This window comes from Doryrhamphus excisus, linkage group LG1 (genome assembly GCF_037039965.1).
Source record: "Doryrhamphus excisus strain RoL-2023G ecotype Guam linkage group LG1, RoL_Dexc_Guam_v1.1, whole genome shotgun sequence".
Lineage (NCBI taxonomy): Eukaryota > Metazoa > Chordata > Actinopteri > Syngnathiformes > Syngnathidae > Doryrhamphus > Doryrhamphus excisus.
The window spans coordinates 11,716,656-11,743,868 of NC_136357.1; the positions used below are offsets into that span (position 1 = coordinate 11,716,656).

General features: G+C 39.8%; 2 protein-coding genes across 3 annotated transcripts; both read left to right on the forward strand.

Moving 5' to 3' along the window:
* The first annotated feature begins 435 nt into the window (after positions 1-435).
* LOC131131314 (FYVE, RhoGEF and PH domain-containing protein 6-like) lies at positions 436-18,233 on the forward strand. Its single transcript, XM_058075918.2, has 21 exons — positions 436-573; positions 2,124-3,738; positions 7,545-7,677; positions 7,903-7,964; positions 8,033-8,063; positions 10,988-11,139; positions 11,603-11,759; positions 11,873-11,960; positions 12,654-12,704; positions 12,769-12,827; positions 13,901-13,972; positions 14,109-14,177; positions 14,434-14,517; positions 14,590-14,669; positions 14,765-14,867; positions 14,941-15,087; positions 16,337-16,442; positions 16,513-16,607; positions 16,685-16,813; positions 16,891-17,030; positions 17,748-18,233. Exons 1-21 carry the CDS (start codon positions 564-566, stop codon positions 17,782-17,784), a joined length of 3,420 nt encoding a protein of 1,139 aa, XP_057931901.2. The 5' UTR covers positions 436-563; the 3' UTR covers positions 17,785-18,233.
* A 525-nt stretch (positions 18,234-18,758) lies between these two features.
* On the forward strand, positions 18,759-26,992 carry nr2c1 (nuclear receptor subfamily 2, group C, member 1). Of its 2 annotated transcripts, none has more exons than XM_058075919.2 (14): positions 18,759-18,899; positions 20,016-20,152; positions 21,229-21,423; positions 21,550-21,628; positions 21,714-21,893; positions 21,978-22,128; positions 22,209-22,305; positions 22,650-22,837; positions 24,121-24,274; positions 24,359-24,480; positions 24,562-24,707; positions 25,218-25,355; positions 25,430-25,535; positions 26,278-26,992. In XM_058075919.2, exons 2-14 carry the CDS (start codon positions 20,078-20,080, stop codon positions 26,447-26,449), a joined length of 1,803 nt encoding a protein of 600 aa, XP_057931902.2. In that variant the 5' UTR covers positions 18,759-18,899; positions 20,016-20,077; the 3' UTR covers positions 26,450-26,992. The 2 variants fall into 2 exon arrangements, with proteins under 2 accessions (XP_057931902.2, XP_057931903.2); XM_058075920.2 differs by having other exon boundaries at positions 18,767-19,060.
* The last annotated feature ends 221 nt before the right edge of the window (positions 26,993-27,213 follow it).

Here is a 27,213-nt window from a genome sequence, read left to right on the forward strand (position 1 = left end):
AAAAGTGAATGAATTCAGGGAAAATGCCCATTTCATTCCAGTTCATATACTATGTCTTTGTAGATTGCCAACATTTCCAAAATTAGTAATGTTTAAATGTAGATTGTAGATTGCCAACATTTCCAAAATTAGTAATGTTTAAATTTAATGTAGTTACTAACAAAAATATTTTCTATTTTCTTTTTTGTCTGTTTTTAACGTTTTTTGGAATCGTTCATTTTGAATGGTTGCCATATAGTGACATTACTGTACTCTGTATATACGTATGTATGTATGTTTATTCGTATGCTCCCGCCCTCCCACAGTTGAGTTCTCTCGGGTGCCCCTAGTGTGTATTCTCTGTCATTACAAGCAGGAAGCTGAGCGGTGTACAAATCAGTAAAGCTAGGAGCCATAGAAGTGGAGTGCCTCAGCCAGTCGACGACAGCTCCATTTGATTGTTGCACCTTTTTTTATTTTTACCTCCGCTTAAAAAACTTTTGCTGGATTATGAAGAGTATTCGGGCATGACGGATTTTACTGTTTGCTTTCCTAAATATTGACGGACTGAAGCGGTTACAGTGATGAAGTCAGGTAAGAAACAACACAACTCGTTTGTTGATCTGTTCTCACAACTCACCTGACCGTATTAACAAGTGAGGAATTAGTTGTTGTATATATTATAAATAAAATGTCTCCTCACTGTTTTTCTTGTTCGATGCTGGTAATTAAACAAGACCTTCTTCGAATGTAAAGAGAATTGCGCCACACGGCTAAGAAGCATCAACAATAATAACAATATCCACCATAACATGTAAACATAGTGCATTTTAAATGTTGAGGACATTACTGTAGTTCTACCACTTTGCATGACTCATTTCCCAAATCTCTGGTCCCCAACCCCCTCAAAAGTCATCCTCAATTTCTCCCCGCTGACATGAACCATTAGTGGGATTACTTTGCATTGGATGCCATATAAAAGCCATGTGATATTATAGCACATTCTACAGTAAGCTGCCTACAGCACTACAGGTCCGGATCAGTGTTGAAAAGCAGCTTTAAGCAGTTAAAACTGGTGGTTTCCCATAAGGACAGCATCTGGTATCCATCTGACATGCATTGAAAAATGCACTCTGGCTGTTATAAATTAATGATGAAAATCAAGCTGTTCAAGTCAGGATTAACATGTCTTTATGTCTGGTTTGCCTTTCTGTATAAATGCTCTGATATGAAATTGTCATTTTATTTTATATACAGTATCTTAACATCATTTAAAATGTATGAGAAAGTTGAAAGGAGAAAATAGCTCTATTTGACAACATGGTCATTTATTAACACATGTATTGCCCACTACAGCAGCCACAGAAGCAGTGTTGTAATAGCAGGGGCAAACTGCTCAGACAGCATTTATAAGGCTGATCAATGAATTGTACATAACAGTATGCAGGCACGGGGCGGCACGGCGGTCGAGTGGTTAGCGGGCAGACCTCACAGCTAGGAGACCAGGGTTAAATTCCACCCTCGGCCATCTCTGTGTGGAGTTTGCATGTTCTCCCGTGCATGCTTGGGTTTTCTCTGGGTACTCCGGTTTCCTCCCACATTCCAAAAACATGCTAGATCAATCGGCGACTCCAAATTGTCCATAGGTATGAATGTGAGTGTGAATGGTTGTTTGTCTATATGTGCCCTGTGATTGGCTGGCGACCAGTCCAGGGTGTACCCTGCCTCTCGCCCGAAGACAGCTGGGATAGGCTCCAGCACCCCCGCGACCCTTGTGAGGAAAAAGCAGTAGAAAATGAATGAATGAATGAGTATGCAGGCAAGTATAATAAGTGTGAGGTTCAAATGCAGTTACTTCCATTTTGTGGAGTTCATAAAACATTACATCAAGAGGTTGTCTCCAGCCACACATCTTACTGCTGATGCTTTTTGGGAATGTACACCACTCACTCTACTTACAGGAGACTGGTTAACTGATCCGATGCCTGCTAAGATAAAATGTGTCATTTGCTGACAGATATATTCATCAAGAAAATTTTGGTTGACTTCCAACATTTATGTCATTGGACTTTCTACTGAGTTTCTACGCATTTCAGATGTTAATCTTCTATCTGATTATCTAACTTCTGCTTGTGTTCTCTTAGGCATGCACAAGCCACCTCTGGCCCCTAAACCCAAGCTAGCACAACTCCAGAAGGCTGAGCTGTCTCCCTCCACCCCCAGTAAAGATGCCCTTTTGCACCAATCTCTCGGTCTGCCTAGGAAGATAAAGCCGAAGCTGGCCCCCAAGCCCAGCTTCTCCAAACTCGAGTCTAAATCCGTCCCTCTGAAGGTTCAACCACCTGTCGCCGAAACCCAGCGGATCATTGGTCTCCTTAACACCCAAAATGGAATACAGCAAGAGAACAAGAAGCCAAACTGGGATTATATTATACCTATTTGTCTTTGTAGCCAGAAAAACTGCATGTGTATCAGGAACAGTCACATGGATAAAACAGAGAAGGACTTGGAAATCGATAAAAAGACAAACTCCACTGAAATAAAGACGAACAATGTAAAAACCAGAGAAACCAATGTACCTGTTGCTAATGGCCACTTGCCACACCATAAACCTCCTCAACAGACTGCACCCACTTTGGGCGAGAAGCTCAACAAAAACATCTCCAGTCCTCAGTTGAAAATCCGGTCTTCCCCACGGAGCAATGATGTGAATGGTAATGTTGGTGAGCATGGGCAGGATCCACAGGAAGATGGGAAAAACCCTAGGAAGCCCTTCCCTGTCCCGATGCCACGGAAACCCAAGAGCACCTTTCTTGTCCACCAGGAAAATTTGGAGGCGGCAAGGGAGGAGAACCAGGAAGGAAGGACCGTGGAAGACTTGAAAGTGTCCTTTGAAGGGAAGGCCAGTGCATCCTCTCCAAGGCTTATCTCGCGGCCTGTCCCTCCACTCAGGAAGAAGCCTGATCTCACAGGACTTGAGAAGGCACCAAGTCCTGCTCTGTCAATGCTCCAGAACAATGTGGAGGAAGAAGACCTGGGCTGGGACATTGTCCATGATATGGAGTTATCTGTCGATAAGGAGGATGATGATGTGGAGGAGAGAGAAGGAAGGTTTAATGGCCAGGAGGCTGCCAACAAAGACCAGGTGGATGCTTCTCGTTCCAACAGTCGTCTAGAGAATCAGGAGAGGGTGATCAAGGTTCCTCTAAAGAAGGTGCAGAGGAACAACAGCCCGATGGCTTGGATGAAAAGGACTGAATCACCTGATGAGATGAAATTGGGAATAAACGGACTTTGGCCTCCTGAAAAGACGACCAGAACCTCGGTCAAGCAGAGACCCAGGTCCTTTTCAGGTACAGACCGCGTCCGTTCTGAAGGACAGCGGAGGAACTCTTTCAGGAAGCTGCTGGATCTGAAACTCTCCGTCATGATGCTGCCCAAGCTTATCAGCACTAAAGGATCCCAGACGCCGCCAGAGTCATCCACCAATGGCCAGGACAAAACCCATCATCTTCACGCTTTCAGCGCTGAACGTATCAGAATGGAGCAAAGCGTGGACGGAGACGCATTCTGCTCCACCAGCGAGCAAGACGTCAACTATGAGAACATTGGCCTCTATGAGGAGATACCAGACTATGAGAACATCTACTTTGGCGGCTCAGAGGGTTCTAATGTGGCTTGGCAGAGTTATATGTACAGTGATGAAGGCATTTACGAAGAACCAGAGGTGTATTTGGATAAAAACGCTGAATATGACAGGTAAGTGACCACTTTTATGATTTCTGCTCATGTGATGAAAATATGATTTTCTTTTTTTTACTAAGTCACGGAGGACAACATTGGTGACTTTCTCCAACTATGAATCTGAATGGAACCTAGATTGACCCTAATTTGTGTAGCATGTTGCCACATTGCAGTCTGTTTTGATTCCTGTTTGGGGAGTTTGGCATGTTTGTCATTCAGGTGTGGACACTCAGTGGGTGGACCCACTAATGACATTTTAATTGTAAACCTCCAAAGCATGTTCAGAGGCAATTACTTGGAACCTTGAGATTTTATAGATCTGTAGCAAAAATACTTGCCAAAAGTGCTCACTTGTTTTTTTTACACATCAAAAAATTTGTTTAAATAACAATTTTTGTTTTATTATTGTGCTTGTAGTTTGCAATATTTTGTTCCCATCAGCTAACCAAAATAGTTAGAAGCCGCTCTCTGATCCAGCGTAGTTCCTCAACCACTATAAACTGCATCCACAATAATAGACATAAAGTATTGATATTGAATGAAAGCAAATTCAAACTTAGCATTATTGATTTTGGACACCACTTGTTTTTTGATGGTGCATGTGTATCTAATGTAGTGGCCAGTGCCATTTTTCTTTAGCTTTCAGAATATCTAGCCCACTAAATCATCACTTGAGTCTCAAATGGCCGTGCGACCCACAATGCGATTAATCACAATCAAATATTTAAATAGATGGACAGCCCTACTAAGAACAGAACTCGAGGTCGGCGTCCGTTTGCCTCTCGTTCTCAGTACTTGCTTTGTCCATTGTTAAACTTTTGTTTTTTGGAGCAGAAAACAAACTTAATGTATCACTCGGATACATATGTCAACAATGTAGAACACAATTAAAAACAATATATGAGGCAAAGTTGATAAATTATGTCAGTGACTCTTTAAGGTCAGAGTTCATGACTCCACCATAACGAAGACAATGGGCAAAAACAGCCAGGATGGCAGAGTTCGAATACCAAAACCACTGCTGAACAAAAAGACCATTAAGAACATTTGCCAGAAAACTTCTTAATGATCCCCAAGACCTTTGAGAAAATATTCTGTGGTATGACGAGACAAACGCTGAACTTCTTAGCAGGTGTGTGTCCCATTACAGTTGATGTAGAAGTAACATCATATTTCAGGAAGAAAAAAAACATAACACCAATAGTAAAATACAGTGGTGGTAGTGTGATGGTCTGGGGCTGTTTTGCTGCTTGCTGTGATGAATGGAACCATGAATTCTGCTGTCTACCAAAATATCCTGAAGGACAATGTCCGGCCATCTGTTTGTGACCTCAGGCAAACTTGGGTTCTGTATTAGGACAATAATCCAAAACACACTAGCCCAAGTCCACCAAGTCCACCTCTGATAAGCCGAAGAAAAATAAAATGAAAACTTTAGAGTAGGCTAGGCAAAGTTCTGACCTGAATCCTACTGACATGCTGTGGCATAAACCTCAGTTTGCACATTACAGATAAATAAATAGATATTATCAGTTTCTCCATAGTATTTCAATATTTCTGACAGAAAGTAATTGAGAAACAATTCCCTACAACACTTATTTTGGCACCTAAATTGCATATAAAAGAAAACCGGACAAATTTCACATAATTAATAAAATGTTTGACTGGACAAACAATGAATGAACACAAAAGGCTTATTTTTACTTGAAATAAAACTGCACCGGTTTCTCTGAAAAAAATATTAAATAATAATTGAATAAGTGTGTGCTGTGCGGTAAATATGTGCTACAACTCTCGTAGATTTTTTTAATACTGAGCGCTACGGTTTCAGTGCACATGAGGATGAGTGAACAGGATCCGGGCCGAGATCCATTTGGTTATGGTTGTGCTACACAATACACAACACAGTCTTTCCCAACTTCTGATTACAATTGTAGAATTTATGGTGTTTATGTGCATGATTCGGAAATTAGTCTTCATAATTTCAACTGTCCATTTAGCTTGAACCAATGAAGTGGCAGGTTGAGCATCTTGGTATTTATACTTTTATGCAAGGTGACTGTTGTTGTTGTGAATAATGGGTGATTCCGAGTCAGTCGGCTTGAAAGGAGCAGGATTATGTTTTTTAAAACTGTACACTCCGTCCCACATCTTAGCTCAACTGTGTGTGTGCCTGCGTGTGTGGGTGTGGGTGGGCACTTCAAAGTGATCAACAGTCACATGCTATGAAACACGTTAGGCGGCTCAGAAACAGAAATGACTCACAGCTATTGTAAACATGTTGGTGTGTGTGTGGAGCTGATTTTAGTGCTTTAGTTTCAGAGGGACAGTATTATTTTTTGTATGTATTTATTTGAATTAGTGCAGCCTTAGTACACTTAGTAGTGTAGCCTCGTAAATGTTACACACAACTAGAATGGGGCTCATGCAACACTTCTGTTTGTTTTTAAGCTATTTTTATGCACCTTAAAAATTTACTTGAAAGCAATTTTAAGTAGGCCGCAAGGTGTACGAGTGGTTAGCCACACAGCTAGGAGACCGGGTCCAATTCCCCACTCGAGCATCTCTATGTGGAGTTTGCATGTTCTCCCCGTGCATGCATGGGTTTTCTCCGGGTACTCCGGTTTCCTCCCACATTCCAAAAACATGCTAGGTTAATTGGTGACTCCAAATTGTTCATAGGTATGAATGTGAGTGTGAATGGTTGTTTGTCTATATGTGCCCTGTGATTGGCTGACGACCAGTCCAGGGTGTACCCCGCCTCTTGCCTGAAGACAGCTGGGATAGGCTCCAGCACTCCTGCGACCCTCGTGAGGATAAGCAGTAGAAAATGAATGAATGAAAGTAATATATTGTATGAATGTACATACTGCATATGCTATATAGATACATATTAGGGGTGTGTCGATCGGCCACACATCGGTATCGGACGATATCAGTGAAAAAGCATGGTATCGACATCGGCCAATACCTGCTTTAAAACGCCGATCCACTTCGTTGATAGGCTCTGCCCACACTGCCACATTCAGAAGAAGCATGTGTGCCATGTGTGGGACTTACAGTCTTTGTGAGCCCGCAGTCTTGTTTGAAGCTGCCAGGCTACCGCGTCTGTGGTGGAAGAAGTCAGTAACTCAGTAATATGGAGGTACTTGGAACCCAGGGCATTAAAAACATAATTTTCACCACCTTGAAACTTGGCACAAACTCCCAATTTGACAAATATGTGTGAAGTCTGCTGTGCTGATATTGCGTTCCTCATGAAATGAAAAGCAACCTCATTGCTACTATAAGATCCCCTATGCAACAGTGGGGGAAACAAACGCCTTTAAAAACTAGCTGGAAACGATGGACTCACCATGGAGACATTATCATTCAGTATGAATGCATTACATGCTGAGGTATTTTGTAAAATGTAAAACAAATCGCTAGCAATCTGTCTTTGCACATTTATCCAGATCCTCACCAAAGTAATAGGTTTTTCACCTCATACCTCAAAAAAGACAATAAAGTATTTGAGAACCTGAATGAAAACAGTTTGCAGTTGTCTCCACTGTATAAATGAACTCAGGTTTGTGTTATGCTGTGTGACACAACTGATTATTATCGTTAATTGTTGTTGTTTTTCCAGCTGTATCAGGAATCTGCTGCGGTCGCTGCAGGAAATGTTAAAATGCAGTTGGAAATATCAGCTGAGTTGAGAGGTTTTTAATAGAAAACACTGTCCCTCTTCCATATACAACACCCTCATTTGTGAACTCTCACATTTTAAAGGAAACACTTTCACCTTTGACCCCAAAATGCCAACTTTGTTTTTCTAATAGAAGCTCTGCAGAGGTGGATGATATCGTCTCAGATGATGACTTAATGCCTCTTTCATCGGATGAAGAGGAGGACGGGGAAGATGACAGCTCCCTCTCAAGTAAAGACGACCCTGAGCAGCAGGAGGAAAGTGTGGTGAGGACATGCATGACTTCAGTCATTATTTCAGTGTTATTAATAAAAAATAGTGCTAAATGGATTGTATATGAGATACATTACGGTTTTTACAGATGATTCATGTTAAAAACCCTCATTTTCATTATTTTTGATGGAGATGCTGTGTTGGCATGTGCCTTGCCATTTATTTGAGGATATGAGGATGTGTTATATTCATTATTTTTATTTGTAATATATATGCAGAACGGCCCCAAAAAGACCAAGATCCATCACATTGCCACTGAAATTATGACCTCTGAGAAAGTGTAAGTGATTTAAAGTGATTTAACTGACATGATAGTAACTAACATGTAGTTTATGGATTGCTTCTTAGGTTTGTGGATGTCCTAAAGCTGCTCCATGTTGTAAGTACACACTATTCTTGTGTTACAGCTACATTGAGCACTAATAAGTAAGGATGTCCTAATAGACAATTTTGGGTCATTTGACATGGTTATAGCTAAATATGTGGTGTGATTTAGAATATATAACCGTTTTTTTTAACAAACTCTTTTCAACGCAATAAATGGTTCTTACTATAAACAACCAGCAGTTAGAACAACACTTCTGTGCAAGCTCCCCACATAAAGACACACCCCTCCGGGGGAACTACCGCTGTAGCTACAGAGCCGAATGTCCAACATCCAACATGAAACTAACTACGCCGACATGTCTGCATGGTGGTGTTGTGTTTTCCTCTTCTTGCGGGAGTCGAGTGGCAACCAACTTTGAGGAGCATTACCGCACCTACCGTGTCGGAGTGTGGCCTAGAGTTGCAAGTTAATCAGCAACCGGATTGGCCCGATCTCGCGGCGGAAGCCAATATTATCCATCCATCATTTCAGTGTGGATAGGACCGAAAGGGGCGCCTAAGTAAAAGCAGCCAAATTACTCTTCATTCTTGAGTGTGAAAGCACCCTAAAGCTTAGGTTCCCAAAGTGGGGTACGCCAATTGTCGTAGGGGGTACGTGAATAAAAATTAATAATTACTCACAATTAGGAGTGCACCTGAGAGGAGATCAGAGCAGGAAGAAGACAGAGGCTCAAGTTATTCAATGCTCTGTGTGCATCATATCAACAAATAAGTAGTGTTGAATTATTATTTTGTGCATTAAGAGTTTTTTTATCTTGAAGATTTCATTTATATTAGTATTCCAATTAATCCCTGTGAGTGCAGATTCACCTGAAAATGGCTTTATCATTGAATTTTTGAATTTTGGATACTTTTAAGGGGGAAGTGGTTCTTTAAGATTTGGGACATCATGGAAAGATTCCAGTCAGATAATGGACACTTCATACTCAACAAGCAGGCTCAAAACTATCAAACTGCTATCTGTGCTGATGTAGCTTTTTCAGAATGGTGCTTTCAGTGTAATAATGTAACTCCTCTACCTGCATTGCCGCTGCATTCACGAGCACTTAGAAATACAAACACAACCACTTGTCGTTCTAATGTTACCACATGTCCATTGGGACAGATACTGCTTTGTCATGATTTAATTATTTAAACTTGCTCCTTCAATTTGGTATGATATGAATATGCAGAATTAAAGCCATAGTGAGTAGACCAAAAAGTGAAGCTGAAAGCATTCAAAGGGAAGGATGCCAGCATCATAGTGGAATAAAAGATATGTAAGATGATTATCTCATGTCAAACTTTATCCAAATGTCACCATAAAATACACATTTTCCACCCAAAATTACTATAAAATAAGTGAACCAATGAATTATGTTGAATATCTAAAGTGAATGAAGTTAAAAAGGTTTATGTTTTCTAAGTGTACATGGGGGTACATGGCTTCAGGTAAAATGTCTGAAAGTTTGGGAACCACATCCCTAAAGGATTGACTCTTTAATCCTGCAAATGCAGGTCCTCCTCTCCAGCTTGGTCACTGTAATATAAAAGGTGCACTACATCCAGTAAATAGGAGGTAGCAGAGCCCTGACATGCAAGTTTTTGAACTGATGACCTCTCAGAGGGAAACAAAGGCAGCTGATGATTAAGTGGCTTAATCTTAAGGGCATTTTAACCTCCACGTTCAGCCACCGTGCTGATTCATTCAAGCTTAAGGGCTAATTAATTTTTTCATAGCAAGGTGAGAGGGGAGTAGCTATGCAAGGTTTCAGTCAAGCTTCTAAAAACCCTTGGCTTGTCAATGTATGATGCTTTGCATAAAACATAAGCTCTGATTAACTATTTTATTTCCTATGCTTGATTATTATCATGGGAGCAGAGCCTACAGAACAAGAACCAGTCCTGTGGGTGGCAGTAATGTGCATTACAAACTGGTGGACAAAAACAGCTAGCCCTCTAATTAGCTAAAGACTCTCAGGGTAAATGTATATTTTTAGATGGTCAGCAAGCTGTCTGAAACCAAAATAAAGTTATTGAATGGCACAATATTTAAATTTGCTTCAAAGTTATTGAAATAGTGCAGTAGATAGTTTTGTTGCTCTCCAGTCCTGTCGGTGGCGCTGGTGTGCGATACAAACTGTTGGATAAAAATGACAGACAAAAATAAAATGAGTAAATTCACAAGAGGAATATTTTAACAATACATCTATTGAAAATTAGCATGTATACAATATAAAACATGTGTAGTAATTTAAAAAACATACTGTTCAGATGAAAATTTGTGGTGTTACCAGCTTTGCATACAGCATAAACTCCTATATGATGAACCGTTTTGTTTCCTTTTGCTTGATTTTTTTTTTCATTAAAAAAAATATGGTCATATGAGCAGATGTCACAGACAGGAAGTATTAAACTGTGCAGGAATGGAGTCCGGTGATGACACACAGTCATACTAGGTCTGAAAGAATGCGGATGGTATTTGTTTAGGCTCCATCTCGTCATGGCACCCAGACAGACTTTCCAAGTGCTTGAATGATAATTCTAAGGTACGGTACAGCAGAAGCACACCTCCACGTTTCCTAATTTGGATCAAAACCTTCAATATACCGATCTATTGTCCTGTATTTGAATATCTAAAAAAAATGCATATATAAAAAAAATGCAACATAATAAATAAATACATTTTAATCCTGGAATGATACCTGGATCTAGACTTCCACTGTAATGAAATCGATTCTTACATCATAAATGACAGTAAGTCATACATTTTTGCTCTACTATCTAATCAGCCATCAATGTTTTCTCTGCTTCTCTGCAACCTTGAAATCATGTCACTTTTTTGCTACATTTAATATTTATAAGACAATAGGACATAGTTCTATTTTTGTATTTTTGTGACAGTATTACCTCCCTCTCTGATTATTTGATCTGCAGGACTTTCGTGAGGCTGTAGCCAAAGCTTCTCTTCAAAGTGGCAAACCTGTGATTGAGGATCGTCAGCTCAACCAGATCCTGTACTATCTCCCTCAGCTCTATGAGCTCAACCAGGACCTGCTGCAAGAACTGCAGAACAGACTGGCAATGTGGTACAGAGCACATCCAAATGCTTTCTTTTATTTTTTATCAGTAATAATCAGCAATAAAAACTGTGCTAAATACTCATTTACATTTGTTGTTTTTAAAAGTGCATATGTCCTCACTACAAGCTAGAATGAGTCAGCATATTTAATGCAGGCCAAAATGACTCACCCTATTGAATACAGGCTAATTAAGTGTAATTAAAGAAATGCCAACTGCCAATCTGGAAGCTGGAATGTGATATGTTTGTGTTATCAGCTGAATTACATTTTACCATTTTCCAACTTAGTTAGGTTCCTTGTGGAAGTGGTCCTAAAAAGACATTTAAAGAAGACTATTGAAATACCTATGCACAAAGATTATGGACGTCATCTTCCCTTCTGTCTCTTATATACAGTATACTGTAAAGAAGACACTATATAAACATATAACTAAGTTGTCCGTGGCTGTGTTCTGTGTGTTCTTGAACAGGGATGAAAACGAGCAGGTGGCGGACATCTTCCTAAAGAAAGGTCCCTATCTGAAGATGTACTCCACATATATCCGTGAGTTTGACAAGAATGTGGCCCTTCTGGAAGAGCAGAGCAAGAAGAATCCAGCATTCGGTGCCGTCGTACGTGAATTTGAGGTGACAAGACTCGCCTGACCTGTTTCCTTGTTTTGTGAGCTTGTTTTATATGTCAACACCAAGTTTTGTATTTCTTTTGTTTCTTAAAAAAATCTGTTATTTGTTTATCCCAGGCCAGTCCACGTTGTGCCAACTTAGCTTTGAAGCATTACCTTCTAAAGCCCATTCAGAGGATTCCACAGTACCAACTCCTGCTCAGAGGTGACCCTTTTAAACTCAATTATTGGCATTATTGATTGATTATTGAGGCATAAAACTTAAGTAGCTGCTGGCTCACCTCAATGCTGCCCTCTAGTGTCAATAAAAGCAAACATGCTTTGCATTGGATTCATGGCTTCTCACTCAAACACAATCCTGTCTTAGATGCTCGTTGTTCAATTTTTTTTTAAACAAAATGTCACCATAAGAAATAACAGCATATAAATAATCCATTCCATGGCCAAACTGTGACCATACAACATGTTATAAATGGCACCAGACAACTCTTATTCAACATTTGAACATTCGTAACTTCCATACAAGTGTAAAAATAAGTCAATCATTGATATGAAAATATAAAACAAACACAAATTTGAGTCACATCTATGTCTAAAAAGACGTTAACCACTGTACAAGATAGAAAGCAAAAAAACCCTTTTCATTTGACAGCCACTGTGTACAATACTGTGTACAAATCAGATTTGATGACATAACACAAGCTTATTTTTTCACAAAGTAAAAAAAAAAAATCTAAAGAATGTTTCTGTTCTATTACCACATAAGCAGCCTGAGAAGCTTTTTTTCTGTCTGGGCTTAATATGCAAGATTATGTGCCAAGAATTTACTACACAACACTTAGCTCTTAACAGTGTTGAGCCAAATGTTGACCGAGATGCTGAATTGCTTGTTTTTCAGACTATTTAAAACACTTGTCCAAAGATTCAGCTGATTACAAGGACACACAAGGTAAATAAAGAATCACTTCTTTATGTAATTGTGTAATGTAACTTTGATGTTTTCTTCCATTCAGCTGCTCTTGCTATTGTTAAAGAAGTGGCGAACCACGCTAATGACATCATGAAACAAGGGGTAAGAACCAGTTACATTTTTAACAACTGTCAATGCTGTAATCGTAGCTGGTGTGCTTAACCGCAAATTAGGACAGGGTTGGTGAGATTGGAGAGAGGCTGTCATTTCCAAACTTGAAAACACATAACATATAGTTAATTTTGTGAGTGATATGCATGAGAAAGTACATGGCACAACACACAAGCACCAGAACCAATGTTGGAATTGTGGTAAGGAGCAAACCGCTCAGCCAGCTTTAATGCTGCAATTATAACACACATGAGTTTTGCTTTTGTGAACCACACATCCAGACTCTATAAAAGGCTCAGCCTTTAATTGAATATAGGTATTAATTGGAGCATTTTTACATTTTTACTCTTTGCAGGCGTTACGTACCGAGATCGTTGATAATTACGTACATATTCGATACGCTCATAAAAATGTTTTTGATACACTCCTCCCCCTCTGAAAACCTTCTGCTGGCTTGATGATGATGTTTTCCGATTTCAGATCAACATTTGCAACAAAGGTGACTTATAAGGGAATTATTAGAATTAGATTCAGGTCTAGTCTGTCTCCCGTCTCTCTTCAATTGCCATTGTTCACTCACAACCAAAGAAGCTAACTAGTATTAAGTGGCTAGTGTTGAAGCACAATTCAGCTTTATGCCCTTAATATGCCCCACACACGTATTAAACACATTTTAAATTCTAAAGTGTGTATATATATACACTCACCACTAATGAATGAATGTAAGATGATCGATAGAACAGATCGGAGGACACCACCATCTTGCACTGATGTCACGTCGTTATGCTGAATGTATACTGTAAAAAAAGAACAACAAACAAAGCTTGATTATGACATATTTACAAATTATTAAAGACTTTTAAAGATGAATAAGGTGTCTTTTCTGCAAAAAAAATACCTAGCCTACTTTCTGAGAAATAAAAACCATTGAAACATGCAAATGTATTATATTTTAGATCTTTTTTTTAAGATTTTTTGGACCAAAAAGCTGTGAATTTCTGTGAATATGAATGGATTCTTTGATAAAGTAATGCAACATACAAGTAATGATGCCTATGTTTTAGGATAACTTCCAAAAGCTGATTCAAGTGCAGTGCAGCTTGAATGGCCATCACGAAATAGTCCAGCCGGGAAGGGTGAGACACACTAATCGCACTAATGACTATTAGTGAATTAGAATATAGATATATTATTAGTTAAGGTATTAGAATATAATCAGAAATACATGAAACAATTGTGTTTAATGAATTTAACTCTTTTTGTATGTCCTAGATATTCCTGAAGGAAGGTACCCTTAACAAGCTGTCCAGGAAAATCATGCAGCCCAGAATGTTCTTCCTGGTACAATTAATGCTTCTTTTTAATTGCCGAGATTCTTTAAACCACACTGATAATGCAATGTAAATTATTTGCTGCAAAAACAAAGGATGTTTTATGAAATGTTGTGAAGCCTTTTAACTTAAAGCTGCACACTTCAGCAACATCATATTGAAAGTTATATTGCAAAGCTATTTTATTGATGTCTTGATACCACTCTGAATGTTTCTTACCAAAAAGTCTGACTATAAATACACCAACATCGTTTTTCCTCCTTCAGTTTAATGACACACTGCTGTACACCACTCCCGTTCAGTCCGGCCAGTACAAGTTTAACAACATGCTGTCTCTGGCTGGGATGAAGGTGACAAACTTCATCATTTCACAAACATCTAATCATTGCCACCATCATTGCTAATGATGTCAATGACGACAGGTCAGTAAGCCGAGCCAAGAGGCCTACCAGAACGAGTTGACCATCGAGAGTGTGGAGCGCTCTTTTATACTCTCTGCAAGGTAACCGTGAAAGGTTCATTTACTGTATCTAGCACATTTATTTCCATTCCATTTATTTCCTGATCAGGTGTGTGTTGTTTTTCCTCTCATTGTAGTTCTGCATCAGAGCGAGACGAATGGCTTGAGGCCATTTCCACAGCAATCAATGAGTACACCAAGAAGAAGATCACTTTCATATCTGGAAAGACGTCAGACGAGGTAATAGAACCACCACAACTCATACCTTTTGTTTAAAGTGTAAAAACGAATGCGTGTGTTCTCCAACATTCAGGTACAGCTGAGCGATGCTGGTGATGGCGGTCCTTTAGGCTCCAAAGCTCCCATATGGATCCCAGACCCACGTGCCACCATGTGCATGATCTGCACCTGTGAGTTTACTCTGACATGGAGGCGACACCACTGTCGAGCCTGTGGAAAGGTGAGCCTGGTTGCACAAAGACTAAAATGAACATACGTAGGTGTTTTCGTAATAGAATCATAACTAAGGACCGACCGATACATCGGCTGGCCGTTATTTCGGGCCGATATTTGCGTTTTTTCCTTGTATCAGTATCGGCCAATACGCGCGTGGGTTCGCCGATGTATTTTTCCACCGCATGATTTACTGTCAGGCAGATGGAAAAGTTATTGGTAACTCCAGACATCGGTGAGCTTGTAATTAGCATGCATACAGATAAGACTCTCCCTCTATGAACACTCTATTATGCTACACAGACAACCTCTTACTTGCACAAAATAAACACAGTTAGGACACTGATAAATTAATTACAGTTGTACTTACAGTTGTAAATTGTTACTTACGCTTCGCAGTACTACTTACGCAATGTACACAGATTGTTTGAGTCGGTTAAACCCATTCTAAACAGGTTGCTTTGAGACCCCTAAGTGGTTACTGTAATTGAATGAAAGTATTCATTCGTGCATTTACAGCAGGGGTCTCAAGCACGCGGGCCGCGGGCCAAATGTGGCCCGCAGGACACTAGTTTGAGGCCCCCGCCTTGATATGAAAGTTTAATGTTAGTGTGGCCCGCGCAAGTTTGATATGGATGCTGTATGGTATCATGTACCCAGAAAAAATTATTACGTTAGATTAATGTTCATGTTAAAGGTTAAATAACTGTTAATAGTTATCCTCCCTATCCGTGTGGAAGTGGTAAGTTTTTGGCTATTTAAGTTTAAAGGAAATAACTTGAAGGCTACCGTTTAGGTCGCTAGCTCTCTAGTTTGCGAGTTAGCATGTGTCTCAAGACCCTGCAGTTGCGCAATATGTTGTAAATAAAAAGAGTATTTATTTATTACTGATTGATTGATTTTCTTTATTCTTGATTTATTTATTTTTCATCTTATTTTGTGTAGAAAAATAGAAAGTAAGATATTTGAGAACAGTAGAATGTTTTATCAGAGCTTTTCTTGTAGAAAATTGGAACCAAAGCGAAGTTATTTAATTTTTTTTGTTTTTAATAAATGCGTTTTTTTTTTTTTTTTGGGAAAACCTGATGCGGCTCAGTCTCATCCAGACCCGAGCTCCAGTGGCCCCCAAGTAAATTGAGTTTGAGACCCCTGATTTACAGTGTATAACCGTTACTGCCCCTTGTTGGATGATCCTGCATTACGATGGAGACTTGACATATAAACTGTTGTCTACATGATGTTTGCTGCTCCATTAGGTGGTGTGCCAGTCATGTTCCTCCAACAAGCACTGTCTTGTGTACCTCAAGAACCAGCAGGCAAGAGTTTGTGACCAGTGTTACCTTGTACTACAGGAGCAGAAAAGTAGGAAACATCATCCACCAATCTCTTTTATGGTTCATAAAGCTAATCCAGAGTGATGTGTATTCCCTAGGTGAACAAGCCCTCTCAGCAGCAGCATCACCTGGTAACAAAGCCTCCTTTGCGTTCTCTCGCAAACATAAGAAGATACCAGCAGCCCTCAAAGAGGTGACTGAGAACATGTTCACAATTGATTATTATGGGAAGTGGGAAGCTTTCTGTTCTGATGCATTTGACTTCCTCAGGTGTCAGCCAGCACGGGCAACTCCTCCATGAGTGGTTATTTGCAAAGATTCAAGGGCAAAAGGAAGCAGGGGAAGAGGTTGTGGTTTGTGGTTAAAGATAAGGTTCTGTACACCTACGCTGCAAGTGAGGTAGGCAACAGTGTTAGTGTTTGAATCCCATCAACTGTCAAATCAATTAATGCCACCCCTTTTATGTCTCTGTGCAGGACGTTGCTGCTTTGGAGAGTCAACCTCTTTTAGGGTTTGTCGTAAAAGTGGACTCATCCCAACAGTTACAGTTCAAGCTTTACCACAAAAACACTCTGTACTACAACTTTAAAGCAGATGATGCCCAGACAGCACAGAGGTAACAAATAAAACTCCATACCAACAATAGAAAGCAAACACACCCCTTTTAAATAAAAAAATATATAAGTTAAGGTTTAACTGATTTACACTGAAACCTGTTTAATTTGACCCTTTTTTATGGAAATCAGTCATCAAGTCCTGGTCGACTGTGTTCTTATTACTAAAAAGTGACCGCTTAACACTTGTCAACGTCGAATTTGAGACACAGAAAGGTTTTTTTTCTATGAAAGCTCTTCTTAGAAAAACGTTTATATCAACATGTGTTGTATTATTAACTGCATCATTATCGCTTGTGTTTTTGCGAGTGACTTCACAAGTGAGGGGGACAACAGAATAAGTGTCTATATCTATGTCTCAAGTAAATAGCGATTAAACACCTTTTGTGCATTAAAAATGCTAAAACCGAGCCAGTGAGGGTTAATGTATGCTAAACTGTTTGGACACAACATCCACATTTTAATGTTGTCTTATTGGTGACAAAGCAAATTAATGTAAGATCTAATAATTTCTCAATAATACTGAATTAATTTTACTTTTTAAATTTTCCGAAGGCTAATAAAAAACAAGATGAGGAACAAAAATTGCCCCACTATGGACACCCCTGCTTTAGGGATACCCCAGATGGTCTATTTGTCTACTTTCTGTATCTGTTCTATGTTGCACATTTATAGTAACATTCTTTTAAAAATACTAACTTTTATTTTGCTTTTACCAGGTGGATCGACACATTCACAGAATCAGCCGTGCTTTAGTATTGGACGTGTGACATTTCAACTGTGACCTCTTACCTCAGTGCTTCAAGTTTCCCCACCATATTTGTCATGTTAGAGTTGAATTATTTTAATGGTCCACCTTCCCATTTACTGAAATTGTTTTAAAAATGTATGCATGTAGTATCATCTACATCTTTTAGTCAGTTGTATAGACATTAGTGTTTTTATAGTCTATTTTCTTGATAATTTGTAGCACTATTTGTGATTTAGTTTTTATCAACCTCCCTTTTCACTTGATCAAACTTTCACCTTAAATTATTATTTTTTAATAATTTTTTTTAGTAGATAAAACGGGTGTCAAATGGTGTTTTTTTTCATGGTCTGCACTTAGTTCACGACAAATGTAAATAGTTTCAAGCCCACCATGTGTTGTGTAAATGATGATTATCACAAAGAATGTGCCATTAAATAAAATGTGCATGAAATCACTTTCTACAGTTGAAATCTTATTGTAATAAATATCGTTTTAACACCATCAGCCATCACTAATTACTTTAGTAATGGCTGAACTGTGGACAAGTGGTTAGAATGGCAGCCAAACACTGTGAAGATCCAGGTTCGAATGTCTCTGTGTGCAGTTTGTATGTATATTTTCCTCCATGTTTGCATGGGTTTTCACAGGCTTCTTCCCATATCCAAAAACATGCATTAAGTGGAGACTAAAATGTCCATGTGTGAATGTGAATGGTTGTTTGTGTACAGTGAGTGGTGAAAAGTCCAAGACATATCCCACCTCTCCAGCACACCCCAGACCCTAATGAGGGACCAGCAGTATAGAAAATTGATAATGAATATAATCAGAATACATTTAACACCTTTTTAACTTAGAAAAATTCTCAGAAATTGCCAAATGCAGTTAAGTAAATATATTGTCATCAACGTACTATTAAAATCAAAGCTAAAGCATAAAAATAACTCCTTGTTACACTCTTAGGCCTAATAACATCATAACAAAACTGCGCATGCGCCAGATTGTTTTCCCGAAGAAGAAAAAAGGTCACGAACTCTGACCCTCCCACCAAGCACAGCAAAGCGGATAATATATATATATTTTAATTTCACGGATATTTGTCACGAAACAAACTTCTAGACAGGTAAGGAATTTTTACTAATGTGTATGCTGAGAAGCTTGGCTAGCGACACCACTGTCCGGCCACATCAAAGGCGAAGGAGAACTCAGTAACTCAGACGCTGCCATTGGTTCGCCGCTAGCACCGTTAGCGTTCTTGTCCCCCGCGCCCTGCAACGGCACTAAGTAAGTATACAACCGCACAACCAGTTGGTTGGTTACCTAGCTTTATTGTACACACATCGGTAATGGTTATGTTATATTTGCCCCCCTGCAATCTATTAGCTATGTAGCCGCGCGAGTTGACTGGTTAGCTAGCTGACGTTAGCTGCCATGTTAGCTTTGCTTGCTAGTTTCCAAACAGCAACGAGCCAGAATGGGAATGTAACACCATCTGACGCAAAAGTTGCCGCTGAATAATTATAATCCTATTTTTGATGTTCTGCGGCAGAATATGTAAAGTAAAATAAAATGCGACCACCGTCGTTGTCAACGTTATGTTTCCGCTTCTACGGGCCTTTGCAGCCCTAGCATGCTTTAACCCTTCAATGTTGACCTTTCACCCACAGGAAAAGAAATACTTTATCTTCCGTATCGATTTTTGGGAAAACAGACATGGTCGTTTCTGTATGCGTTGCTACGACACCCATCCCCGTTGTTTGATGCCATTTAACTGACGACATAATCTGCATTTAATTGTCTGTTTTTGCACTAGACCCCATCCGAATTGCTAACATAGGCCACAGACATTAGTTGGTTACAGTTAATGCAGCCTAAATATTTCACAGAGAGGATTAAGCTGTTCAAAATGTGACCGAGATTACATTAAAAAAATCCTGTATTAATAGAGGCTAAATTGTGCTCAGAATGTTGTTGCCAGAGGAAGAGAAAAGGGGAAGGATATGGCATTTTGACAACATACGTAAAAACAGAATCATGAACAAAGTACTCACATTTTGGTATTGATGTAGTACATTTTTGTGTTTTTGTTGTCAATAATTGACTGTTTGCACACTGTGAATCTGCAATTATATAATTGTTGTAATGTCCACATGCTTCTAAAAGGAGAAACCAGATTATGTTTGACTAAAAACTGCAAATGGTCAAAACTAGATATGAAGGCTAACTATTTCCTCCCCAGGTGTGCACTTAATGGGGCAGAGAGGTGAGTCAGGGCTGTAAGTTGATGTGTGCGGTACCAGCATGGATGGGCAGACCCAAAGGATCCAACTCGTGTCAACAGCAGACAAAAACATGTCCTTGGGACATCGAATCCAGGTAAGGTAACATTCAAGTGGAAAAATAATAATATAATTAACGCAGTTGGGGCAACTCCACCAAGAAGGTCAAGTTCAAACCTTTTTTTTTTTTGCAAGGATCCGCTGAATTTATATGTGTATTGATTGATTGTCACTCTAAAGAGTTACAAAATCCACAAATATATAGTATATAAGTATGAAATATTTACATATACTTATATTGATGTGCATTTCAGGCTGAAATAGTTGGAAAAGATTGACTCATTTAAAGTGAGTCAATCTTTTATCTTTTATCTTTTATCTGTCCGTTGTGAGCGAATTTCCGATATATCCGAGTCCGATATATCCGAGATTTACTGTAATATGTATGATTTTTCTCTTTACATTTTTTGGGATGACATTCTTTGTCATAAGGACCTTGAGTATGAGTTTAAACAAAAAAAGGCTGACACTGTTGAAAAGTATTGCATGAAAATCACGTTTGCTGACAAATATTGACGCATCTCGGGGCCTAAGAATAATTGTCAAATACTCTTCCATCCATTTTCTATATGCAAGGAAGCCAGGCAAAATGACTTTGGGTGTTTTATGTAAACATACTGGCCCTTAAAAGTATAATTTTTGAATGTCGCTCATCTTAGCCGTGAATACATACTCCACACACACACGGGACACACTTCTGTGGCTGTCCTTCAAAATAAGAGCACAGTTTGCCCCATGTCTGCATAAAGAAAACGGGAAGTCATAAAGAAGAGCGCTTGGGAGTGTGACCAATCACACCAGAGTGGGCATGACTGCTGGCCGTGGGTAGAATAAATTAAAACAGACCGTTTTGGAAAGTCAAGGAAATACAGCCGGAATAGGTTCAGATTCTGGAAGATCTAGACAGATTTTTGTGTGGGTTATATGCAGCTGCTCTATAGGAATCCACAACCCAATACAAAGGACCAAAACCTGAGCATAATGGGGTTAATGAATTGAGATCAAAGGGTCAAAGAACACCTAGTAGTATATTGGACCCTTATGGAAAAAGTGCTCATGACTAATGACTTATTTGCTGACCTTCAGTTAAAATTTGCAATTTAATCTTTTCAGATCGTGACCGATCCACAGACAGGCCAGAAGATCCAGATTGTCACAGCACTTGAACCAGCTTCTCCCGTAAAGCAGCAGTTCATCCTGGCCAGGCAGGATGGCTCCCCCAACAAGGTCATCCTCACCACTCCGGACAGCTCCGGGGTCAACCAGCTGTTGTTTGCCTCCCCCGAGCTGTCTGGACAGCAGATTCAGGTATTGCTCAGGGATGCTAATGGATCCAGATTTATGGCTAAGGGCTTATGACTCATGGTCAGTCATGTCTTGCCAATAACAAGTCGTTGGTCGAGATTGAATAACAGCATTCTGTTTGTTTGTCAGTTTGTAACCGAGGGCTCAGACCAGTCTATTTCCAAGCCAGTTGTGGAATATTGTGTTGTCTGTGGGGACAAGGCCTCAGGTTGGAATTCAATTTGATTTACCATAATGCTTATTTTTTTACTGACAAACATCTCACTGATGTTGTTTTCATGCCCCTCTGGTAGGGCGCCATTATGGAGCTGTCAGCTGTGAGGGTTGCAAGGGCTTCTTCAAACGCAGCATCAGGAAGAACCTGGTGTATACATGCAGGGGCTCCGGAGAGTGTGCCATCAATAAGGCTCACCGAAACCGCTGCCAGTACTGTCGGCTGCAACGCTGCATCGCACTGGGCATGAAACAGGATTGTATGACACCTCAATGTATAATCAACAGTCAAATGTCTCTTGTAATGTGACAAGAAGGACTGGTGTTCTTGTGCTGCCTTGTAGCTGTGCAGTGTGAGAGGAAGCCTATGGATGTGCCCACCAGAGAGAAATCTGTCAACTGTGCAGCCTCCACAGAGAAGATCTACATCCGCAAGAATTTGTGCAGCCCTTTGGCAGCCACGCCAACGTTTGTGACTGAAAAGGATACTTCCAGGTACTTCCAGCCTCGACTTTAAATCATGTTTATCTTAAAATAATTTTTTAATGATCAAGTAATTTTGGATGTGTCAACAGGTCTACCAATTTGCTGGAGTCCAGCATGTTGCTCAACATCCAACAGCCGTTCCCTAAGTTGGAAAATACCATCTTGATTCCAGCCTCCCCAGACAATGTAATTATATTGTATATTATGTTATAAATGATTATATTCACAATACACTCACTGCCCACAATATTGGGTACACCAAAATGAGCGCTAATGAGACTCTCTTAGAAGAGCTGCTTTTGCAAAGATAATCCTCTGTTTTGATTGACAGTCAGGGAGTTATTAATTTAATACCTTAATAATGCCATAATTTGTCGTTGTAGTGAGGTGTTTCTAATATTTTGACCTTCACATAGCTAAAGAAAGAGTTCTTGTATTAGATGGAATGAGATTGTGTACCTGTGACTGATTTTAATCTAATAGTATAATTATTCTTTTGCTGCTGTCTAATTTTTCTGTGTCCTCCTCAGCATGACGACCCTTCCCAAGGTGACCTTGGCACGCTGGCTAACGTGGTGACGTCCCTTGCCCACCTCAACAAGACGAGAGAAGCCAGCGACGGCAGCAACGACCTCATCGGCGTGGAGACGCTCAGCAATGGTGACAGCTCCATGACGGACATGCAGGAAGATGACCAGACAGCCAGCGATATCACGCGGTGAGTTAAGCGGTTTGAAAGCGTCTGGTTTGTGGCATATAATGGAAATGCACAGGAGCATGAGGAAGAAATCTCGAGGCTCATTTGTCTTTGTCATTGGGTAATAAGATTTTCTGCAGGGCCATGTGGTCTCGTGCTTAAGGACTTCATGAAATTTACTAAAAATAAACCTATCTTGGACCACGTCAAGGGGCTCTACTGTGCTGAGGCATATGAAGGAGTTTGTTTTTAAAATGGCACTCAGCAGACCTCCAACAAGGTTTGATCCATGTTAGCAAGCTACTTGCTTGTTCATACTGGATGATGTAAGATGGGGGTGTGACTGGGACCACATTGATAGTTTTTATGTATTTTTTTAATTTTGTAAAAGGGCTATAAAAACCCTATATATATATTATATATATTTTATATATATCAGTATATTCAAATACTTGTTCAATACTTAGTATCCACATTTCAGTTTGTTCTATTTACATTTGGCCTTCACACTTTGAACATCCTTGATGTCAGTCAACATTCATTCATTCATTAATTTTTTAGCGCGGGGGCTGCTGCAGCCTATCCCAGCTGTTTTCGGGCAAGAGGCGGGATACACCCTGGACTGGTCACCATCCAATCACAGGGCACATATAGACAAACAACCATTCACACTCACATTCATACCTATGGACAATTTGGAGTGGCCAATTAACCTAGCATGTTTTTGGAATGTGGGAGGAAACCGGAGTACCCGTAGAAAACCCACGCATGCACGGGGAGAACATGCAAACTCCACACAGAGATGGCCGAGGGTGGGATTGAACTTGGGATGTCAGACAATAGCCCCATTTCATTTTTTGTTGTGGTGCAGGTCGGAGCTTCCACTGTGACGGAAATGACAAGTTAGCGAGTTGAGCTGACCTTGTATATGAGCCGAACACTTCTTGTAGGACAGTTTAATACCAGGCTTTGTTACACATCTTAAATAAAACGTGGAGCACTGGCAATTATGCATCAGTCGCAGACGTAGGGCCGCAGAACGATTTAGTTAGTAGCTATCTACTTCCCAATGATGACATAAAAAAGACAAATGGGACTCTACCCTTTGCATTCTGGGGTGGGGGGAACTGTTCTATATTAACTTGATTTTCCGCTTGCACCAAAATGTAATGTATGGTACACCCAGAAAGTTTAATAGAAATTGGCAGTGTATTTTTTTGCCTAATCTTGCTAACTAAAAACACAACACAACAATATTTCTCACCATATAATGTTCTAAAGATAATATCCTGTGTGTTGTTCAGAGCTTTTGACACCCTGGCCAAAGTCCTACATGCTGGAGATGGCTCCTCAGGAACCAACCTGGAGGCCACCATGCAGCTGATGTCAGGAGATCAGTCTGGCCCTGTGTTGGAGCTGGAAGGCTCGCTGCTGTCCGACAGTCATATTCCCTTCAAGGTACATTGAAGGCATCATCACTGAAATTAACAGTTCTTCCCTTGTGTCACATTGGTGTGCTCATTTTTTGCCTGGCTTCTACAGCTTATGATGCCTGTGCCTGTGCCAGAGTACCTCAACGTCAACTACATCTGTGAGTCAGCTTCACGCCTTCTTTTTCTCTCTATGCACTGGGCACGCTCAATACCTGCATTCCAAGCCTTGGGGTAAGTCATAGATGCTCCTTTTCCACAGCATCTTCCAGAGCACTTGTTGTGACTACTCACCTTGTTGTGTGTGTTTTACAGCAGTCAAGATGACAATGACATCAACCTGATGAAAGCCTGCTGGAACGAGTTGTTTGCTTTGGGTCTTGCCCAGTGTTCCAACGTTATGAACGTCGGCACCATTCTAAGTGCCATCATCAGTCATCTGCAGAACAGCCTGCAGGAAGGTATAAGTCATCTTCTTAAATAACATACCTCCAGCTATTTGTTGTTCAACAGTCAACATTATTTAGCATGTACGCATTTTAAAGTGCTACAGATAATTATTGCAGAGTATCCTATAGTCACCGGCTCATTAACAGAACCTAGACATTAACATATGTGGCTGTTGTTGATGTTCTTTTATTAACTCCACAAGAATCACGAGTGGTCAACATCCAAGACTTTATCTACTTCTGTAGACGCTTAAAAATGGCTGTTGGTGTGAAACAATTGCCATACTGTTGTTTGCAAGGAGCTCGTCAGCGGTATTAATGCTGGCTAAGCCGTTTGCTTCTTACTGCTATTTCCGTGTTGGTTGTGTTGCTGATTTATATTTGTTAAATAATGAATAAATGCCCAAGCTATTATTTGCTTTTCACTTTCCCATGTGTTCCAAATCAGTATTAAAGATAAAAATGAACAGATGGATGTTTTCATGTCGCCATGTTTGTTTTCTCTCTCATGGTGTCCAACAGACAAGTTATCCCAGGAGCGGGTAAAGATAGTAATGGAGCACATCTGGAGGTTGCAAGAGTTCTGTAACAGCATGTCCAAGCTATCTCCAGATGCTTACGAATATGCCTTCCTCAAAGCCATTGTTCTCTTCAGCCCTGGTGAGTTTTATATAATGGAGCAGTGTTACAAAGACAAGATGAGCTGACTTGTTTATGTTTTTTGTTTGTATCAGATCACCCTGGTATAGACAATACTCCACAGATAGAGAGGTTCCAGGAGAAGGCCTACATGGAGCTGCAGGACTATATAACTAGGACATACCCAGAGGACACTTATCGGTTAGTCTTTTTCACCTGCTCACATGATTTGCAAACACTGGATTATACTGAACATAAAAATGTCTATACTGTACATGTGGACAACAGCAATGGGATGAAACTTCAAAGTGGATTTAGTCATGGATACTCTGCCTGGATATCTAACTCTGCACGTCTTTTGAACATTACTCCCTCACCCTTATCACGTTTTTGGGGGAATTAATGACCGCTCTTTCGTGGTTGACTGTGGGTTATTGTTAATAAAAAAAAAATATTGAAATACAACTTTATCTTGTATTCTAGCCACTATGCATTAGTAATGTTACATTGATGAGACATCATATAATCATAGAGTAAGCCATTACATTTCCGACATGACATAGTGGAAAGAAATAGTAAGCTTGTGGCTTTTACTGTCCTTATTCCCAACTCTGTTCGAAAGCCTTTCCTAAAGAGAAATTGCAAAATAAACATTTTGCCCATCATACATAATCCTTATGTCAGATGTGAACACATATGTCTATCTCTTTTCTCTGCATTCTAAACATACTGTATTAAAACAGCTAAAAAGATGTTCCACATCAAATCCAGTCTATATAGATATGCTTGTTTTTGATATCATGCTTAAAAGAAATATCGATATTTTTAAATATCAATATTTAAATATCGCCCAGGCATATTCAGTAGACATTATTAGCATTGTCTGCAAACAAAGCTCAAATTCCTTGATGTGTAATAAACATATGATTCTGTGTTGCTCCAGGTTGTCCAAGTTGTTGCTGCGTCTACCCGCCCTGCGGCTGCTCAGTGCAGCTGTCACAGAGGAGCTCTTCTTTGCTGGCCTCATCGGCAATGTGCAGATCGACAGCATCATCCCTTACATCCTCAAGATGGACTCCAGCGACTACAACAGCCAGTCTGTCCCTGGGGTGTGACACTTCTGTAGTGCTCGGAATATTGGGACTATTAAAGACTGTCAACAGTGAATCTCCGACCACCGCGTGGTTACTGCAGCTTCTTATTTATGTGAATCCTCTTCATCAGGTCAGTAGAGCATGACCCTTTAGCCTGCCAACGTGTGCACAATCAGGACTGAACCATTGCAAGAGTAGAGTGCGTTTTAGTGTACATAAAGTAGTATTTTATGGCCTTTGCTCTTCACGGTTTTTTCTTTCACCATTTCCTTATATGGTCATGCTGTTTTGTTTTTTTTTTAAACGTGAAATAATGTGTGAAATGCTGTTCTAAAAGGTTATAACCTTTATTCTGTATTTGTTTGCCAATCCAAAGGATAGGACCAACAATGCTTTTTTTCCACTGTGGATGATAAGTAAAGTGTGTAAATAGAATGTAACAAGGAAGAGGGTTTAGTGGGGAGCACTCTGTGATGATCACATCCTGTCTTTTGGACAAAAAAAAATATATCTATAACGGTCTTGTCATTTGAAAATAAAAATAAATTCTATGTTGTATTTTTACATTTTATGTTCAGGTGAGAATGAGCTCATTGATGTTGCATCATTGCCACATATGACATTAAATCAAATTCTTACACTTTGGGTCTGGTCCAGAAACCAATAAAAGCTGAAAGTTTGAAAAAAAACCCCCAAAAACAATAATGACAGGTTATGCTCCAATAAAGGCAGCTGATTGTTTACGTGTTGCTGTTAAATTATTCGCACAAGTGTTTACCTTCAAG

What these genes read in the sequence shown, in the direction of transcription:
- LOC131131314 (XM_058075918.2), top strand. An exon ending in TCCTAAAGCTGCTCCATGTT is followed by an intron (nt 8,064 to 10,987) that starts GTAAGTACACAC and finishes TTTGATCTGCAG; the next exon opens with GACTTTCGTGAGGCTGTAGC. An exon ending in GTACCAACTCCTGCTCAGAG is followed by an intron (nt 11,961 to 12,653) that starts GTGACCCTTTTA and finishes CTTGTTTTTCAG; the next exon opens with ACTATTTAAAACACTTGTCC.
- nr2c1 (XM_058075919.2), top strand. Translation starts at nt 20,078, where the DNA reads ATGGATGGGCAGACCCAAAGGATCCAACTCGTGTCAACAGCAGACAAA. An exon ending in CCTTGGGACATCGAATCCAG is followed by an intron (nt 20,153 to 21,228) that starts GTAAGGTAACAT and finishes TAATCTTTTCAG; the next exon opens with ATCGTGACCGATCCACAGAC. An exon ending in TGTCTGGACAGCAGATTCAG is followed by an intron (nt 21,424 to 21,549) that starts GTATTGCTCAGG and finishes TTTGTTTGTCAG; the next exon opens with TTTGTAACCGAGGGCTCAGA.